The 21,137-nt window shown below is 35.0% G+C and overlaps 1 protein-coding gene across 3 annotated transcripts in view; it reads right to left on the bottom strand.

The window, feature by feature from the left end:
- LOC111058229 (formin-2) overlaps nt 1-21,137 on the bottom strand; it is a 53,325-nt gene that overhangs the window by 23,606 nt on the left and 8,582 nt on the right. For 2 of the 3 annotated variants that reach the window (XM_039428857.1, XM_039428859.1), the window contains exons 3-7: nt 17,491-17,724; nt 7,420-7,598; nt 5,138-5,330; nt 3,983-4,140; nt 1,493-2,699 (exon numbers count right to left, since the gene is read on the bottom strand). In XM_039428857.1, coding sequence (XP_039284791.1) covers nt 1,493-2,699; nt 3,983-4,140; nt 5,138-5,330; nt 7,420-7,598; nt 17,491-17,724 — 1,971 coding nt within the window. The remainder of the gene's footprint in view (nt 1-1,492; nt 2,700-3,982; nt 4,141-5,137; nt 5,331-7,419; nt 7,599-17,490; nt 17,725-21,137) is intronic. The other variant, XM_039428858.1, reaches the window with a different exon arrangement.

The following is a 21,137-nucleotide window of genomic DNA, read 5'->3' as shown; positions in this document are numbered from 1 at the left end:
TTCACGATTAATTCGTAGCTCATTAGCATGACGTCTAGCTGACCGTCCTGGGCTTCTGACTACTGCTTCCCTTACCCTTTCAACATTTTCTGGTGTTGTTACACTGCGTATCGGGCCAGGATGCTTCTTATCCAGTATGTTTCCAGTCGATCTGAAGTTTTTCACCCATCTGAGGATTGTGTTACGACTTGGAACAGCTCCATGTCGACCAACATTAAACCGCACACGAAACAATCGCTGCGTAGCTGTAATAGACTCACCACTTTTCACGAAACTGTCATAGACAAACAATCGACGTTGTAAGTCCCACTGCTCCATAGTGACTGAGTAAACAAAATGGCGTCTTATGTCGAGCAGAACTATCCCCACCACAACCACCTCCCACCGCCGCACTCTCAGTACTACGCAGTTCAAAACCGTCCGTCTCCCGTGTGTCACCTTGTACTAAAATTAAAATTAATTCCTGAAAATTCTTTCGAATCATATCTTTTGAATATCTATCTTACAAATAATATTATTCTTCTTAGAAATGATCTAATAATATTCAAATATGTGCTGACAGTGTAATTCTCAATTATTCTCGATTTTCATTAAAGTAGGCACTTAATTTATGAGTTTTCCAAATTTAACAATTTCAAACAAGAAAAGTTTTTTATTCTTTAAAAACCGAAATTGTTTGTAGAGGGATATGCTTGTCAATCCTTTTGATACATAATTTATATTAGCATAAACAGGTAGCATGATCAATTAAAGTGGATAGCATAACCTATTATTTTATTCATTCATAACTCTACCTTCATTGTATTATCATTCATCCCATCAATAGGCTTTCATCATCATCGCCTAGGCTTAAAATACTTCTAAAAAGTCGCCTTTATAAAATAATAAATAATATTTTCCTGTTTGAAAATCCTCGTTCTTTTGCATTCCGAAAAATTTCCCTCTCAGTATTTCTGTATTGTATTAAATTGTAAATTAGATTCTGTCACCACTCTTATGACTGTCATAATATGTCTAGACTAAAAACGTTGGACACAAATCTTCTGCCAGAAAGAGGCAAATAAGTTAATAAAAATAGTTATGTGGATTTCTGTTATATGCGTCCAGAGTTATCAATCTAGACTCAAAATTATGATAATATAGACTCATATATTATGATAATCATAAAATTGATGACACTTTTTAATTCAACAATTCAATACATCAAGAGATTTTGAGAGGGACAGAAGAATTATTCTATTCTTTTTAGTCAGAAGAGAACTGTTGGTTTTTAAAAGTTATTCAAATATATTCATTTCAGATAAAATCACTTCACTTATATGGGCTACTTTATTCAAATTAATAAAAAATATATAAAACTTGTAGTACCCTTTTATTGAAACATTTTTAAAAATTTAATAATAGGGTACTACAAGTTTCATATAGTTTTTATTTATTTCAGATTTATATTGATAGTTATATTTATAATTTGATGTTTTATACTTATACTCACGTGACTTCTGAGCATTCCATCCGCCGACAGGTGGTGCCGGGAAGGGTGTAGGGGAGCTCGAACTGCCTTGTGATGGCGAAGGTGGAGGCATTGGTACACCTCCTGGTATCGGTGGAGGTGGAGGAGGTCCCATGCCAGGCATGGGTGGTGGGGGAGGAGGTCCACCCATACCAGGCATGGGTGGAGGAGGTGGAGGAGGGCACATACCAGGCATAGGAGGTGGCGGAGGAGGAGGGCACATACCAGGCATAGGTGGAGGTGGAGGAGGTGCACAAACACCAGGCATAGGAGGTGGTGGAGGAGGTGGACAAACACCAGGCATAGGTGGAGGTGGAGGAGGTGGACAAACACCAGGCATAGGTGGTGGTGGAGGAGGTGGACAAACACCAGGCATAGGTGGAGGAGGAGGCGGTGGTGGAGTTGTAGGAGCTGCTGCTACACTGGAGGATTTTTGTTGAGAAGAGGAACTTGGTAATGGTACAGTACTTGGTGAACCAGTTTCATGGGTCAGTTTTGGTGGTTCTATCACAGTTGGAGGGAGCTGTGATGAAGGAGACTCTTCTTTCACAGACTCTAAAGGAACAGATTGGGATACAGTTGTGGTAGCAAGAGCAGCAGTTACACACGCCATGTCTGACAGTTGCATTGATGGACTTTTGCCTGAAGATGGTGATCCCATTCCAGGGACAGGTGACAGTTGGGGCGTGGGCGCAGTGTCTGTCATCCTAGCCGTATCCACAGAACTCGATGAGATCTCATTCTGAAGTGATTCAGAACTGGACATTGTATCCCGACTCTCATCAATCTTCTCACTAGATACAAACGCCACTTTCTTCTTTTTATCTTTCTCACTTTTATCGTCATCTTCTGGAGTCTTTGGTAAACAGAGAGTAGACGTTAAAGACGTGCTTTCCGATTTTATCATCTCTTTATTAGTCTCCGATGGTTCTGAGATCTTTGCTTTTGTAGGACTACCTGTTGTTTTACTGGCATTGCCTCTATCTGAAGTTCCAGGTGACTTTTGATTTGATGTTGGAATAGGAATCTTACTGGATGATGAGGATTTTCTCAACCGTTGAGGTGACGACTCTCCCTCAGGACTCAGTCTATTGGATAGATTACCATTTTTGAGACTCTCTCTGCTGAAACGCAATCCTTGCTCATCTGTTGGAGAGTCGAAGTCTTCTCGAACTCTATCAGCAAGATTCTGGAATGGAGAAATCATTTCGTTCATCAAAAATTATACAGGATTCCAGAATTAAGCCTACACAGTTCAAACATGAATTACGATATAATCACAATGTTTAGAACGTCATATGCTATTAGAAGAGAGCATTGCTATTGTTTGATTATTCAGATACGAGAGATGATCTGACATCCCTCTTTCGTCCATATCCATTTGTCAAGGATCAGAAGCCTTCAAAATCGATAACTCCAGTATTTTATCCCAAAACAATTATTTGACAAGCCTTCTTTATCTACATTCATTTGACAAGGATCAAAAGTATTAGCCTTCAGAATCAAAATTCCAGTATTTTCTTCCAAAACATTTGGCAAGCCTCCTTTATCCACATCCATTTGACAAGGATCAAAAGCCTTCAAAATCAATATTTCTAGTATTTTCTCCCAAAAAATTATTTGACAACCCTCCTTTATCCACATCCATTCTACAAGGATCAAAAGCATTAGCCTTCAGAATCAATAATTCCAGTATTTTCTCTCAAAACAATTACAAGCCTTCTTTATCCAAATCCATTTGACAAGGATCAAAAGCATTAGCCTTCAGAATCGATAATTCCTGTATTCTATCGCAAAACAATGATATAAAATACTACTTTTACAGCTACTTGTGTGATATCCATAAAAATGACTATTGCTGAATCGTTTGTATCCTATGAAGAAATAAAATTAACAACCAGAATATTTTTGTGAGTTTTCTGGCTTAAAATTTATCAAGTTTTTCTAATGTTATCCAATTTATTAATGTCTAATATGTCAATTCTATAATGTGTAATAATCATTAATTCCATTTTTAGTATAATGTATATTTGGACTGTAAATTTTTGTGATCTTTACATAAGTGTATTCATAACCTCATTTGGACTATTTCATCAAAATTAGGGAGAGAAACAGTTTTGGGTTTATAGTTCATCCTGTTGATTCTATACCAATCATTAATTTGATATTGTTATTGTGGAATGTAAGAAATAAATAAATAAACATGATATGAATTTGCTAACAGTATTGAAATTGCATCGTCAGCTAACTAATTTTTAAATGTGGGAGAAAATATTTTTTGAGACATTTTAATAGATTTGAAAAGTGAGTGATTCCATGATTATTTACATTCTTGTTTATAAACGTATAGTGGGATATTGCTCATCTTTCTTGATCAAAAGATCAAATGCCATTCAAGTCTATTTTATCTCATTTGAATCTAGTAAATAAGAAATTGATAAAAAACCGTTTCATTAATCGTTGTTTACCAACCTGAATATCAGTTAAAGTCTGGAATCTCTCTCTTTCTTGTAGCATTCTATTAATTTCATTCTCCAATTCTTCTATTCTTATTCGTTGTTGGTTGACCTTCCATATTAGTTCGGTTAAAACGTCTTGCTCTTCTCCCGAACTTCTTGGCAGGATAGCTTCTGCAAAAAAGATTTCCTTGATTTCAGTTCAAGAGTGAGCTTTTATCACATTTACACTACCATCTACCACAGAAGAAAAATATACAGTAATCTATTTAACCAATAAATTTAAACGTGTATCCTGTCAGTTACTACGTACCTCATGAGATACCATTGTGAGAAACCGTTTATTCAATTCCAAGGTGATATTTATGTAATTCAAAAGTCACTTCATTTTGTTATAATAATTCATGTTTTTATCATCTTGTATTAAGCAATTTGTTGAAACTATTGTTAGGACTGTTTAGAGTTTGTATTGTATAATTCATTTGATCTATGGCATTAAATTCAAACTGAATTATTATAATTTTATTTTTCAAAATACATAGGCATGTAATTAAAGTCCAGGTCAATCATGGTTGTAACTAACTATAGTGGATAGAACCCAGTTTGCATGAATACAATATTCTCAAATCAATCATGTACTGCTTCAAATTGACAGGTAGGTAGCCTACTCAGAACGATTCAGTTAATCTAAATTCAAATGAAAAATCAGTAAGTTACGTCAGACCAATGTGTTTGACTATAGATTAGGAAATGAAGATGTTTAGCCTTGGTTTTCAACATAGTCAACCTGAGTTTCTTGGCTGCTCTACGGAATACTAACTCTAAAAAAAAATATATACTGTTACTTATGGAAAAGTAGCCTTAACAGTAGCAGTAATCAGTTGCAAGAAGTTATTGATAGTGGGCTATCTACTATAAATTTTACGGAATTTTAAAACTGTTTGGTCAGATAATTAGACAAAATTTCCGTAAAGTGTAGAAAACATAACCTATATCCTGGACTATTTTAATAAATCATAATTCGAGGGAGGTGCAGTTTTGGGCTGTGCCTGTTGATCCTCCACCAAAGTATTCTAAAAATAATTGTGTTTTATTCAAAAATAATCATAGAATGAATAAAAGAATAAAGAATGACTTTAGACAGAGGCGGAGGTGAATGAATGTCTTCTACCTGTGGATCCTCTGACAGAGCGACTGGACCCGTTGTAGTTGAGGACGACGTCTTGGAGGGATGCGGTGGCTGAGAGGGAGTCGGTGGCTGAGGGGGGCGGCATTGGCGGCCATGACACCGGCTGCAGCTTGCCAGGGGTGGGGGGAACAGCATTCACTGCCTCTGTATGCGACCAGTAGTAGATCAGGTCAGGCTGCAAACATTCAATTAATAATTGGACACAGATATTATATTTTGTGCCTAAAATCAAATAAACAAGGGTGCTAGTAATTCTATGTAATTAAATTTTCAAGCAGCCCTATTGAAATAAATTATATACGAGATTATGAATTCATGAGATAATATCGAATTTTCAAGATTGCAAAAGAAAATCAAATTCATTCGATAAAAAGAATCAAATTTTTATAGTCTGTCCAAGCAAGCCTGAAGGATTAAGCTGCCCCTCACTACCCCACGCGCAGGCACACACGCCCTGCCTACCTACGCTATTGGATCTTCTATAATAGAGGAATGAATGAACGAAGAGCAATTCAATTAAAACCAATAGAATGCCTGTGCTATCACCAAGTATTCCTTGTGCTGAGAAATTACATTTCTCTAACTGTTAACTTTTCTTAATTTGTACTCTAATCATTGAAATCTACTTATCATTCCTTTCAAAATGAGTCCAAACATGGTACATTTGTGACAACTCTTAGCTTTTAAAAAAGTCTAATTTATTTATTTTATTGTAACCTATCGACTATAAAACTGTTCAGAGTTGTCACAATTGTACCATGTTTGGACTCTGAAAGGAATCATTTTAAGAGTTCAGTAATTGGTGTGCAAATTGAGTAAAGTTGACAGTTGGAAAAATTTATTTTTTTAGGGCGATTCATTGAAGAATCATTAGCGGGCAGGTATGCAGACATAGAAAAATGCGTCCCTTTACTCACACAAACAAACGCGGACTGCGCTTGTGTGTGTGAGTAGTGGTGGGTCGGCCTAATCCTTCAGAGCTCACGCCTGTTTGAACAGAATATGAATTTCATTTAGAGTAGAATTAAATTTATATTAGAATTTATTAAATTTATATTTTTATTAGAATACAATTAAATTTTTGCCACTACAGGGCTCGACCACACAGACAGCTATCTGCGATCCTAGAGGGACTCTAGATCCTGAGAGCGACTTCAAGATCTGGATGATCCAATGCGATCTTCTGTCTCTTACTGAGAACGATCAAATTATTTGCAATTTTTGCTATACATTAATAACTTGAATCGCTCTCTAAGAAACAGATATTTGATATTATAGAAACCTATTGGATCACAGATCGCTCTCTGTGCGACCGGGCCAATAATGTCCATCTAGAGTCAATTGACGTGAAAACGCGAATATTACAAAGTTATCAACAATGGACCTTGACAAATGGATCCAAAAAGGATCCAAAAGCAGGTTACTGGAAATATTATTCATTTCACACATGAATATCGTCATCATAGTGCTGAAAAACCTGGGTGGAAATAATTGCACTTTATAAGAGAAACTGGCAAAATTCTTAAATCTAATTAATCATAGAGAAAATATACCAGAAGATGTCCCATGATATAGGTATTTTATGTTCTAAATTTCAAGCCGAGTTTTTGTTAATTCAAACCGACTACTGTCTATTATCACTGGTTTGGCTGGGTGAGAGTGAACGGCACAGTATGAGAGACTACCCGCATCACATAGCTTCACGAAAAAGAACTACTATGAATATCGGCTTGAGTTAACGTGACCATAAACGCTCTGTACCATGGGATATCTTCTTATGCTATCTTTTCTCTATGATAGTATGTATGAATAAGATTTTAGAATTTCGCCTGAATCTCTTATAAAGTGCAATTATTTTCATTCAAGTTTTTCAACACTGTGATGACGTTATTCATGTGTAGAATGAATAATATTCACTCTCAGCCAGAAACCTGCTTTTGGATCCATTTGTCAAGGTCCATTGTCGACAATATTGTTGATAATTTTGTAAAGTTCGCGTTTTCACGTCAATTGACTCTAGATGGACATTATTGGCCCGGTCGCACAGAGAGCGATCTGCGATCCAATAGGTTTCTATAATAGCAAATATCTTTTCTTTTCTATGATATTATATTGTACGTGGCTAATGAGACGGATAATGATGAGAGATGAGCAGACCTATAGCTGTCGGTGGGTTCCGTCTTTCCGATACATTTTCGTATTGTATCTTTGTATTGTATGTATCTGTTTTTGCGAATAAATTTGAAAGGTGAGTGGGTACTGACCCTAAAAAGAGGTTCGCCAGTAGGTGCATCCTTGTCTTGCAACTGTCGCAGGACGCCAGCAGCCAGGAGGTGTGTGCAGAACTGCGTGGCTAGGATGCGCAGATCAGACACTTTGAGTGCTTGGCGCAGGTAGTGCTCCTCGGCGAACGCCGACACAAACCAGTTGATCAGCATGTGACCTAACATAAACAATAGAAACGGATATAGTATTAAAAATAAATTTAATTCGGTATGTACAATTCGATATTCCGTGAATTAACTGACATTAACTGTGCATTATTTGACAATGACAGCCATATTTACAGCTATATTATTTGATAGGCATTTGGTATAATGCCGTTTGCACAGTGGCTTAAATAAAGTCTAACTAAATTATTGAATTTGCTGGTTGTTTAATCCCAATACGGTATTTTTCGGACATGTTTTATCAAAATTTGGGAACAGAATAGTTTTGGGCTATGCCTGTTGTAATTGTATCAACAAATATATAAATAAATAGATGGATCACATTATAGCAAACGGAACTTCACATTGATTCAATCCAGTTCAAACTGATATTAACTGGCACTATGCAAACTGCCCAATTACAATAATTTAGATTGATTTTTTACATTCCTTGCCCTATACCATTGGTAAGGAAAGTAATTGCTTTACGAAAAAAATTAAGGTACCCCAATTTCTAAATTTCTATACGTTTCAAGGTCCCCTGAGTCCAAAAAAGTGGTGTGTGTGTGTGTGTGTGTGTGTGTGTGGTGTGTGTGTGTGTGTGTGTGTGTGTGTGTGTGTGTGTGTCTGTCTGTGTACACGATATCTCATACGAAAGTTATTGAACACTTTGCGGCCAAGCATGAAGAGAGACTCCACCAGCACGACAATATAGAGGCAATCCAGCTGCTTGATGTTGATAATCTGGTCAGGAGGCTCAAAAGAACAAAACCGCATGAGTTAGTGAAGTGAAATTTGTGTTGTGAATTGATGGCTTGAAGCTGGTGTTAGTGATAGTGAAATGTTCATCCCTTCAAACCAAACAAATTATTATTGGCCTACTAACTTGATTGTATGAAACTATTTTATAGGATACAAACTAGACTAAGTAATTGTAGTTAAAAACTAGACAAACTGAATCATAGGATGAGGTTTGAAAAAGTCTATTTAGTAAAATTAGGATAAAATAAATAGCTTATTAGTCTCAGACTAGGTGCTAATTTTTATATAATAAAAAAAAAAAAAAAAAAACGATATCTCATCTCCCAATGACTTGAAATTTGGAACGTAAGGTCCTTACACTATAAGGATCCGACACGAACAATTTCGATCAAATGCAATGCAAGGGGGCGGCTAAAATGGCAAAAATGTTGTCAAAAACAAAGTTTTTCGCGATTTCCTCAAAAACGGCTCCAAAGATTTTGATCAAATTTATACTTAAAATAGTCATTGATAAGCTCTATCTACTGCCATAAGTCCCATATCTGTAAAAATCTCAGGAGCTCCGCCCCATTTATGCAAAGTTTGATTTTAGATCCCAATTATCAGGCTTCAGATACAATTTGAACAAAAAAAATCAAGTGGAAAAGATTCAGCATAAAAATCTCTACAATTAATGTTCTGTTACATTTTCACCTAAAATTGAAAATAAGCTCGAAATTCGAGAAAATTTGATTATTCAATTGCAAACTGTTGGTAACTGTTGATTCTATAAAATCATCCACTATGAAGAGATAGCAGACTTCGTGTGTATCCAGCGTTATTGTCCTGTAACCAGCTGGCTCAGATCTTTGAATAGTAGACTTGAAATGCGCGTGTACACTAGCGTCAGGTGATCAATTTTCATAACGGCAAGGAAAGTTGTGTGAGTGCGCCTCACCAGATTTTTTCTAACGTTTTAAAAGTTTCTAATTGAAATTACTTTTTGTGCTGAGGATGGCAAGTATTGGGCATTGGTAGGCCTAATAGGAATGATTATGTAAGAGATGAGTGGAGCTTCAGGTCTTCAGCTTTAGGATGTATCAGAACCCCTGGGAATATATTTTCTACTTTGTATAAATGACATTTCCAACTTTTAAAATTTTGAAATTAGGCTATTATATTATAAAATGATTAGGTTATTATGGAAATGGGTCAATATATATAAAAAATAATATGAGCAAAATATAATATGTATGTGATACAAACGCCTAAAACATTATCGAAAGAAATTCCAATTAACAAAGGATTGAGACAAGAATGTAGCCTTTCCCCAACGCTGTTTAATTTGTATTTAGATGAAGTTTTGAAAGAATGGAGTAAGAAGGTGAATGCGGGAATAATGATCAGATGGGACACGAGTGTTTTGTGAATACACTTCTTTTTGCAGATGACCAAATCCTTATACAGGAAACAGAGGATGACCTACAGTACTCCATAAATATCAACTGACAAAAATATGTGAGAAGTATGACCTTCGAATTTCAACTACAAAGACAAAAGTGATGGCTTTCAAAGGAAAATGGCCAGGCCGAACAAAATTGTGGTTGGAGATTTAATCTTGGAGCAAGTTTCAGCCGTCACTTATTTGGGTTGTACTCTCAACTACGAAAAAGATGAAGATATTTTCAATAAGTTAAAAAAAATCCAATATATTTGTGGAACAATTCATGGATTCATGCGAATCATGGATTCTACGTAGAAAAGAAATCAGCAGAATCCAAGCGGCTGTATGCGCTTTCTATGGAGTGTAAAGGGATCCACAAGATTGGATCTACTCCGAAATGAGGACATTCGAAAGGAGCTTTTGTTTGAGTCACTGAATGAAGAAATTAAAAAATATCGAAATAGATGGAAAGCGCACAAAGACAAGAATGCCAACCGGTAGAATCCCTGTGGAAGCTCTCAACTATAAACCAGCAGGAGAGATGTTGGAAGACCAAGGAAAAGGTGGTCTCAAAACTAGACACGTTTTTAAAGTTAAATTTTAATTATATTTTATAAGTTTCAATTTCCAAGGCTATTTTAAAGACCGAAACAGGCAATCATGCCTATACCGTGGAAGTCAGAAGAAGAGGAAGATATGAGCAAAAGAAGATTCATTTCGAGCCTCAAAATATCTACGCAAATAACGGTGAGAAGCTGTCACATACCAGAGATGACAGAAATATAGTTTCCTTTACTCTATACACATACGAACAAACAAACATCACCCCATATCCCCATATCAATGAGATTTTGGGTTTTTATTTTCTTGGCTTAGAATCTCAATTTTTGATCGGTTTCATGCCTATTGCTATAGCATTATAGAGTCGCAACTTACTCGAACGAATCGCGTTTGAGAGTTGAAATTTTGGAAATTCTTCCTAAATTGTATCACAGTAAGAAACATTGTGAGAAGTAATTATGTGAAGAAGATACAAATTGTATTTTGGCTGGAACACTGAATTATTCTATCAAATAAACTGAACTATTTTTATTAATAATCAGGGTGATATCAAGCTTCAATACATTGAATCAATCCTATTGGCGGTAATCTATTGAATTACCTACCAGCAATATTAATAATAATGAATAATGAATTAATGAATTTGCTCGATTCTCATCATTTGATGGTTTGAGCAACAGTAGAAAGTCGGCTGTCATTAATAATAAAAAAGGTTTAATAGTAACGAAGGTTGGCCTAACCAAAAACTTCTAAGTAACCAGTTCTCCATCCAAACAGCCAGTCAGTCGGCTAGAAACTACAGGAACTAGAGCTAGTAACTACTATAACTAGAAAAAGTGATTTTAGAAACTAGTCAATATCTCAATCACATCGAAATGCGGGCGGGCTTCCTTTGCAACAGCCTACCGAATAACGAAACAACCTGATGAACAAGGCAATTAAAGTTAGTTGGAATTATAGTTCACTATTTTGGAGCTCACTTTGTATCTTTTGAGAAGACGCATCAACAAGCAATGAGCTTGAAAGTCTTCTTATCTCCATCGGTGTTATGCAACTAACTTTTACGATGTCTCACCTTATATAGGATTCAATGCTTTTGTACATCCAAGTTGAGATGAATAAACATTTCATTTTATGGCCGAAGAATTGAGCGAAATTCGTCACAAGTAACTATCAATTATTTCTCTAGTAGCTTTCAACATGCAAAGGTGTGTGCTGAGTTGGTTTGAATGGAATTCATGAGCGGTCAACAACTTGGGAAATTTACGACTTTCCTACTAATAAATCACAATCAGAAACACCAGAATCAAGTTACATAACCGCTGAAGCCTTATATGAAGGAGGATAATCTCTGATTGGTTCCAATGCCGATAATTATTATAATCAAATCAGATACTTTGTTGGGTAACTTGAACAGCATGCAAGTTGCCCGATGAAACCAGCTATGAAAAATTAACATTCCTACCTATATTTAAATGTAACATCCTATTGAAAATGTCTCCAGGCTAACTCAAGTTTTTGCTGGGCCAAAATATTAACTTTCAAGGATGTGTTTTCAAATCGACAATGCAAGCAGCTTTTAAAAGTACATAACATCATTCAGGTAGAATCATATATTATTCTTACTCATTTTCTTATAGATCAGGAGAATTTCTGGCAAATAAACATGCATATTATAACAACAGACGAAATGATCAGGTATTGTCGAGCCTTTTTTTTTATTTTTATTTATTATTTTACAAAGGCGACTTTCTAGAAGTATTTTAAGCCTAGGTGATGATGATTGTGATGAATGATAATACAATGAAGGTAGAGTTATGAATGAATAAAAATTATAGGTTATGCTTTCCACTTGAATTGATTTGAGTCCACTTTTCAGTCCAGAAATAAATAAAATACAAATTTTGAATTTGATTTGATCAAAAAACGAATATAATAGAATGATTACATACAATAAACTCTCAGAACTTGAAGATATTGAGTTATTAAGGAAAATTATATTATAACCTTCCGCATTTCAGCCTGCAGTAGCAGTTTATCCATTTCTATAAGAATTGGCTGTTTTCCCAATTATTTCAATTCTATCTTCTCTCGATAAATATACAAGTAGGCTAGCTTTTTCAAATAATTAATTGTGATATTTTATATAATATTTCCTATCATAAATTCATTTTACTGACCACACAAGCATTTCAATTGTAAAAGGATTTCATGATAATTATTATAATAATTAGCGTATGGCTTTCAATGGTGGGGAGACCCAAGGGTAGTTCCACCTCGCCGTATTTAGTCCAGAGTTCCCTAATGGGGAACATTGGGAAATCAGACACTAGAGCTATAGTGAGCACAATACTTTAAATTTACACTTTTATCTTCGAAATAAAGTTCTTTTTGATGTTAAGAAGTCCAAACATATACAAATATATAGTAAATATATGGATGAACAATCACACGCTTTGTTGGATTATCCAAACCCACGACTCTTTCAGCAGTACCTGATCCAAATGAACTATCAGAGCTTACAGAAAACATATTTATTTCTGTAATTTTAAATAATGTAGCCTGTCAATATTGAAATTGAAGGTTTACGCTATTTTGGTCCTACATCATTAAATCATTTGGAGTATAATATTCAAATCTAATAAAGGAACTTTGAGAGATTAAAATATGAATTTGATAAGACTGAAACTTTTTATTTCCAACTGCAATTTGATCCATCTCGATTCATATCTCAATTCTTCCTCCTTACATTCCATGATTTCACCTCATGAATTTCATACAGACTATCACTGATCTATCCGTCTACTCTAAGGCTTCATCGACGATACAGTTCTATGAGTCTATAGTTCAAGCTGTTGATTTTATATACATTATTACGTTATAGTTCTATAATTTTATAGTTCAAGGTGTTGATTCTATCATAATTCTATTACTTTATACTTCAAAGTGTTAATTTTATCAAAATTCTATTACTTTATAGTCCAAAGTGTTGATTTTATCATAATTCTATTATTTATAGCTTTATAATTTCATAGTTCAATGTGTTAATTCTATCAAAGTTTTATAACTTTTCAAGTAAACCTACCAGGAAAGCAGATAGTTGAAAAAAGCGACGAAATATAAACTCTTGTTGAAGAGAACATGGTGAAAAATCTGTCACTCCGTGGAAAAATGCGTAGGCCACTTGACACAATTTTTCCGCTGCTTGAGAATCACGACTCTCATATTTTTGAGCGACTCGATTATCCTTTCGCACATAAGAAACCGATACAAGCTTCGAGACCCTACACAGATTTCAATGATGTACTTATTGTAAGAATAAAGAGCGGTCTTGTTTGAAATATGAACCGAGTAAGGGATACTGCGAACTTATTGTGGATAGACTAGTGAGAGCACCACACCAGAAGTCGAGCGGAGAGATAGTGAGAGAACAAGCTAGAACCTATACGCCCACCTAGCCGAGAGAGTCTGGCGTTTGGCGACATACAACTGAACCGTCCACACATCCCAACAGACTCTCCAACTCCAAGATATTGCACAGCCCAGACCCACAGGCCTCTCCTCTGGCCGCTCCTACTTATCTCAAATATCGCTAAACACACACACACACACACTCACACATACCCGCTCAATGTTGCAATGACTCATTCACAGGTGATGTTTGTTGACTATTGAATATGGTTATTATGTTAGTGCCTCCGTAAGATTGATGGATTCCTGCCTACGTGATGGTGTCCGAATTTACAGAACTTGTGGGGTCAATGCTCTGTTGACATTGGTTCGTTGTCAAAATCTAGAGTTTTTCAATGTTATAATTTCTTATACAAACGGTTTACAAGTTGGGCGTGAAATAGTCGGTAAAATAATTCATTTATTAGAGGTGTTCAGATTTTTTCCGAATATCGTGAATTTTTTTCCGAAAATCAAGGCATTTCTGCCGGAAATCGGGACATTTTTTATGAAAATCTGTCAGTTCTTATGAATAATCAGGAGGCTCTGAAATGTATATAAATCAGCGATGAAACAGATAAGACAGGTTTAATACTGTTCAGATGCCCTTAAAAATCAGTTTCCCTGTTACTTTGCAAGTAGAACCAGATGTAGATTTCACTTGAAGCTAGCTATTCCGACTGTAAAGCTGCGTTTACACCAAAGTAATTAAAAAATGTTACTAACTCAATCCTTATAGATTCTATTCGATTGAACGGATCTTGACAAACACATATGTTCATCATGTGTATGATAAGTTATGTTCAATCCAATAGAATCTATAAGAATCCTTATAGATTCTATTAGATTGAACTGAACTTGACAAACACATATGTTCATCATGTGTATGATAAGTTAAGTTAAATCTAATAGAATCTATAAGGATTGAGTTATTAACATTTTGTTAATGACTTTGGTGTAAACGCAGCTTAAGAAACTTTAGGAGAAATGATCATTGAACAAGTCCCAAACTGATTTGAGAATTTTCTGCAACCCTAAGTATCGTTGTTCGGAGAGTTAATACCCCTAGAGTTCTTTATCCAATAAATTTGCAACCCTTGAGAGCTATGTATAGTTTGAAAATTTAAATTGAGCAAGTGATTGAATCGATGAAGATTACCAGCTCCTCGTATATTGATAGATAGGAGGTCCTGAAATTACTGGTTGTGATAGATGGATATTACTGCAAAGGACGCATGTTCAATCGAGAAATGCAGGCAAGCTTTACGAGACTATTGGTTTCATTCGCCAATTATTCAGCTGGTGGTACAAGGGGCGTAGCGCCCTGGGTAAATGGATGATAAGGCGAGCGGAGTGGGCCTACCGGCTGACAGCATTATGAGTTTCAATCTTCGAAATCTATTACATGAAGAGTTTTGCTATGTAGGATTTAAAAAACTAGTTTTTCACAATCTTATTTGATCCAGTGAGCTTTGAAATGAAATCAGAATGTCAATGTCTTAATAGCCTGATTTTCTTCAGTTAATTAAAAATATTCTGGATCATAGCTTTTCATTGTATAAAAATTTCTAGTGAAGTTTTTCTCTCTATGGTCATGCGCCCCCTGTTCAAGATATCAGGCCCTTCGATTTATGTAAGAAACGTTTCTTTCTAAAGAGGCTACAGATTCATCTCAAAAACTAAAAATATGTGCTTCATGTATTTTGAAATCGGACATCACTATGAAAAATAAAGAATGCAATTTTCCTCGAATGATTAATGATGAATGATGGATAATAAATATATGATACATATCAAGCATGATCAATTGCATGATACTGATGCACGAATATTGATACATATACTGATGCATAGAATGTGATGCTCTATTTCTTTTCAAGTACAGTATAGGATGCTTATTGTTGTAAGACAAGACATTGCACACACATACACACACGAGTTGGAAAATGTTACTAGACAATCAGTGTATCCTCATATTCATATTCCTTGTTGACCAATACAATGTCTTACGTTAGTCTGCTTCATTCATTCATTTTGCATTTGCCAAACGTCCGGATCGAGAGATTGAATAGGCTGACAGGTGCTGAGTGGTTTCCAATTTACATGCTTATTATTTTCGTGTGCGATAAGATTTGATTTATGCATAACACCCAGAGGTTATAGCACAACATGATTTATGGCGTACCTCTACGAGAGGAAAATTGGATTTCAAGATTCAAATTTCAAAATAAGACCCAATTATAATATTCAACTAAAAGTAATAGTATTCATATTTTTATAATGAGTATTAGAATAGGTATCACATAGTCAATCTAGATCTAACCATGGTTACAGTTTCTCTAGGAGACAAAAAACTGCGATATGATTACACAATTACTGACAAGACATCAGAGAATATATTATATACGATACATTCAATATGAACTTTGAGAATGATGAATGAGGAATTTTCTTACTCAGAGGAAAGTTGAAGCATTTATTTAGATTGAAGCTCATTGATACAAAATATTTTTTAATGATTATTTGAGTATTTCAATTTCCACCTTCCAATGAATATGCATATTGATAATTTTCAGGGGTGCTCACAGGGGGGGGGGCGTTCAAAAACTATGAAACCATTTTCGGGGAAGGGTTCCAAAAAAAGTTCAGCAGCAATGTGACTACATACTAAAGTACATTGTGTTCTAGGTTCTTTGGTCAGCAGTGTATAACGACTTTCCGATTAACCTAACGCCTAACGATTGACTTTTTTAGAGGTTGGTATCATTCTAACAGCACAAGATTGTAGACGAATTATTTTGCAGGGGTAATATCACAATATTAGTTTGAAGTAGAATTCCTTATATAGTAATTGATGAATATTTTGTAACAGAGCATAACGCTGTTGGAAGACTCTCCTTTCCACAACGCTATTCAAGTTACGTAAATTGAATGAATTGTTATGTAATTCAGGGATGCCTTCACAAATGATCCATCAAAAATCATAAATCGAAACTCATGAAACGTAATTTCTTTAGCATAAGAGTTTCTAGGAATAATCACTCTCTTAGACCCGGTTGCACAAAAGCCTGTTAAATTTTAACCATGATCAATTGCAACGAGAACCAATAAGACACCTTTAAAAAATCTTCTCTCGTTGGTTCTCTTTACTTGAAATTATGATTAGAATTTAACAGGCTGTTGTGCAACTACGCCTTTGTCTTCACTCTCTATAGACTACCTCTCTAGATTATTGCAATTCGTTAGAGAAATAAGCAATGTAAATCGGGTTTATATTTTATATTTGGCTGCGAGATGACCGAAGTAGGTAGCCAATTGATAAGAAGAAAAAGGAATTATCATAGTAACCAAAAATATTAATACTAATAATAGAGAGACTAAGAAATTATCAAAAACGAAAGATTTTATTGATAATAATTAGAAATTCCAACTCTAATTATCAATGAAATAAGTTAAATAAAAAGACTAAGAGATTGTCTTATTTAATAAGAATAATTACAACACTATCAACTTCTCAACTACACAATAAATAAAATCTGTGGTTTTTGGCAATTTATTTGTCTTTTTATTTAATATGAATAATTACCACAATATCAACTTCTCAACTACACAAAAAGCAAAAATAATAAGATTAGGTTACCAAAGGATCAACAAATGATGATAATTGGGAATAATGAGAGAAAATAATATGTTGAGCAGAACTCACTCACCTTCGAACTTTTCATAAAGCTGAAAGTCGAGCTTCTCAGGCACGAATTTCGGTTTGGTGATGCGCTGCTCTAGCGTGGCTTTGTCCAGCGTGAGACTGGCGACTTTCTTGAGCACGTTGCTCTCGAGGGGGGCTGCTGGGTCGACGCTGATTGCAGACGACGAGTACCTCCTCAGATCGAACACACTTCCTGCGCCTGAACTGCCTCCTCCCACTGGTGAGGGTGTTGCTGCCGCTGAAACGCACAACAAACGCCCTCCTTACTATGATAAATACTAATCAGATCACAAATATAAGCTACACTAACGCCGGTTACAAACGGCCAAGCTAAATTAAGCGTTTGTTAGGCGTTTTAGCACTGGCGAAGAACGAGTCGGCAGGACAGGAGGCTTTCCAATTGGCTAGTTAATTTCACGCCATAATATTTATAAATTCCACGCCATCTGTAGACTAACAAAATAGACTGTAATAAATATCGGGGCACCGAGCTTCGCTAGTTATTTCTATTTATTGATAAACAGAATACAATTATTCTTTAAAATGATCGTGTTTATATTTTACAGCTGGCTATATACGTCAGCTTATGAATTTCGGGGATGAGATATTTTGATTTTCCACAGACCGAGTGCGTCTCACTCACTTTTTATTATCCACAGACGACGAAAGTCTCAGCTGTTTTTCCAAGGTTGAATTATCCTTTTAATGTCGTTCAACGAGTTTTTCCTGGGATGAGACCTAGTGCAATCGAATTTTTATATCATAAACCTACTATGTTCCAAATTTCGTAAAAATCGTTAGAGCCGTTTTCCAGAACCATTGGACATAAATATTCATAAATAAAATATATAAATAATGAAAATATAAAAATACAGAAATTGATCGCTTAATATAATAGGACAACCAGATATAAAAATATATACAGAAATTGCTCGCTTAATATAATAGGATATATAATCTCCTATTTAAATTAATGTATTGTATTAAGAATTGAATTTATATAATTTTATTATTTTTATGATGCAATTTGGAGAATTAATTTGATTTGATTTGATTATCATCTGATTCCGGAACGCCAGGCCATCAGATGATAAACAGCCAATCGGAGAGCTTCCTACGCGGCCGACTCATACGCCTCCAGTGCAAAAACGCCTGAAAAAACGCTTCATATGGCTCAGCTCTAGGTAATATAGCCTCGATATAGTATATCTCAATAGGGACCGATCAAAAATGTACTTTTTCGAGGTCTTTATTAAATTGGGGTGTTCTATACTGTACATGTACACGGACTGCAAAATGCACTAAAACGGGGTGTACTATCACGGCTATAGTGTGTGAAACTACTCCAAAACTCAACGATATTATTTATTGAAACCGAGATCTATCGAATTCATAACATTATAACTAGTAGTTCTGTGAACAGTAGACCTCACGCAGTATTCTCATCCACAAGTACCTGATTGAAACTAAACTATAGACCTTATGGAAATACAGCAATAGACTGGCTTCTCCACACATCAGTGTAATCACTTGTCAGCTGATTTATGATGAATAATTCTATAGTCTGATTTTTACTCTAATATTGACGTATGAAGGAGGCTCCTTTTCCCTTTTATATATCCTTGAAATGCAAAATTTCCAAAATCCTTGTATATACGTCGACGCGCAATTAAAAAAGGAACATACCTGTCAAATTTCATGAAAATCTATTACCGCATTTCGCCGTAAATGCGCAACATATGAACATATAAACATTCAAACATTTAAACATTATGTAAGAGAAATGCCAAACCGTCGTTATATTGATTGAGAATGTATGTTATTGCTAATTTGTTGTGAAGGTGTTATTGTTTTGTTGTGAAGGTGTTGTTGTGGTAGGTATCTATCTCTATTTACTTGAATTATATTGTATGAAACGACTTGATATTGTCAATAAAAACAATCTGAGACTCAATCTGACATTTTTTGAATGAATTTGTGGTTTTGACAATATCGAGTCATTTTCATTTATTATTGCTAATTAATGAAAAATTATCCTATCATAAATGAATCCAAAATTGAATTTATAGATTTTACAAGGAATCTGATGGAAATGCTAGCCACCTTGAATATTTGAACATTGAAAATGCTTGAGTATGAATATTTGAACAAGTACATGGATTCAAATATACGTTGAAGTTCCTATAGTGAGTAAAAATTCTGATAATATGGGGGATACATGAAAGGGTAAAAAAAAGGGTAAAGTGAACTCAACCAAAAGGTCGTTGTGTGTATGCAACAAATAACTATCTTCGAAGGTCCTATTATACAAAAGGTCCGTATGCAGATACTCGATTTAAACGGAGAAATGTAGAAACCCCGTATGAAAAACATTATGATAAATGCAATCATATCCGCAAGTAAACGTGGTTTAGCGTTGAACGTAGATGGAGCATATAACCCTAATAAGACTATTTAAAGAAATATAATGTCCGGTACTGTACTATTATATGGGTCTGAAACTTGAAAAGTACTGGCGAGATACGGTACGGGGTATAGGACTACACGCCCACATACGGAAACGGAGAATCGAGGAAAAACATTACAAATAAATCAGGTACCTCTACAATAGCACAGACATTGTGAGTGAAATAAAATGTAGGAGAGAATCCATTGAACCGAATACCTACTATATTTTCACACATAATAATCAGTTTTGGACATCATAGACAAAAAGTCCTGATTGAGAAAATGAATGATTTCAATCAACCAATTAATTTGCCACAATCATCATCATCATTAGTTTCTAGATGAGCCTTTATACTTCACAGCCTAATTGGTCATTACCGTTGCAACGATTTCGATGTGAAAAATAAAAAAAATAAACCAGTTTAAAGAAAAAAGTATTTCCTTTGCGTCATTGACCTCCTGCACACAATTTGAATGTGTTCCGTGAGAATAACCTGAACCTGCAAGAGCCTTTTGCCTCATATGAAATGCTAATGAATCAAGCTCGATATAGAACATCATCACCTCCATTGTTTTATCCAGAAATCCTGTCAATAGGATCAGTCTGTAAAAAGTTTCACTTCTTTCTTCCAGAGAGTTTTTCATCTTGAAATACCGCACTAGTAGGTAACCCGTGCTCAGCACGGGCTTTATTAAAAACTTGACCTACTGAAATCTTGAAGAATTTTGAATAGTAGGCCTATAACCATCGTAGATAAATTAAGAATCTATTTGCAAAATTCAAAAATAATAAGTCCAGTAGTTCAGACGTAATGATGCGTCATTCGTGAATTTCCTATCCCGTGTATAAGCCAATTCTTTCCTTTATTATACATTATATTATAGGATATAGTTGAGGAAAAACGGAATATATATATATATATATAATAGATAATATGCCATCTACTATTATTATAGCATGGAAATATATTGAATGAACACTAGAAGCCGAATCAGTCTTCTTACAAAATGAACCTATCATCGAGTTATGAAACTCTTGTAGTTAATGAATCACCTTATTTAGTTAAGTAGGCACCTATGTGAATAAAAAATCTCAATTACAAATATGATATAGTTTCCGAAGAATAATTTTTCTAATTCGTTCTTCAGCCTTTATTTCTGCATAATAATGATTAATGATAGACATACTTAATTTTCTTGTGA

The sequence above is a fragment of the Nilaparvata lugens genome, chromosome 5, assembly GCF_014356525.2.
Source record: "Nilaparvata lugens isolate BPH chromosome 5, ASM1435652v1, whole genome shotgun sequence".
In the NCBI taxonomy this organism is placed as follows: domain Eukaryota; kingdom Metazoa; phylum Arthropoda; class Insecta; order Hemiptera; family Delphacidae; genus Nilaparvata; species Nilaparvata lugens.
This window is presented reverse-complemented; position numbering and strand designations above follow the sequence as displayed.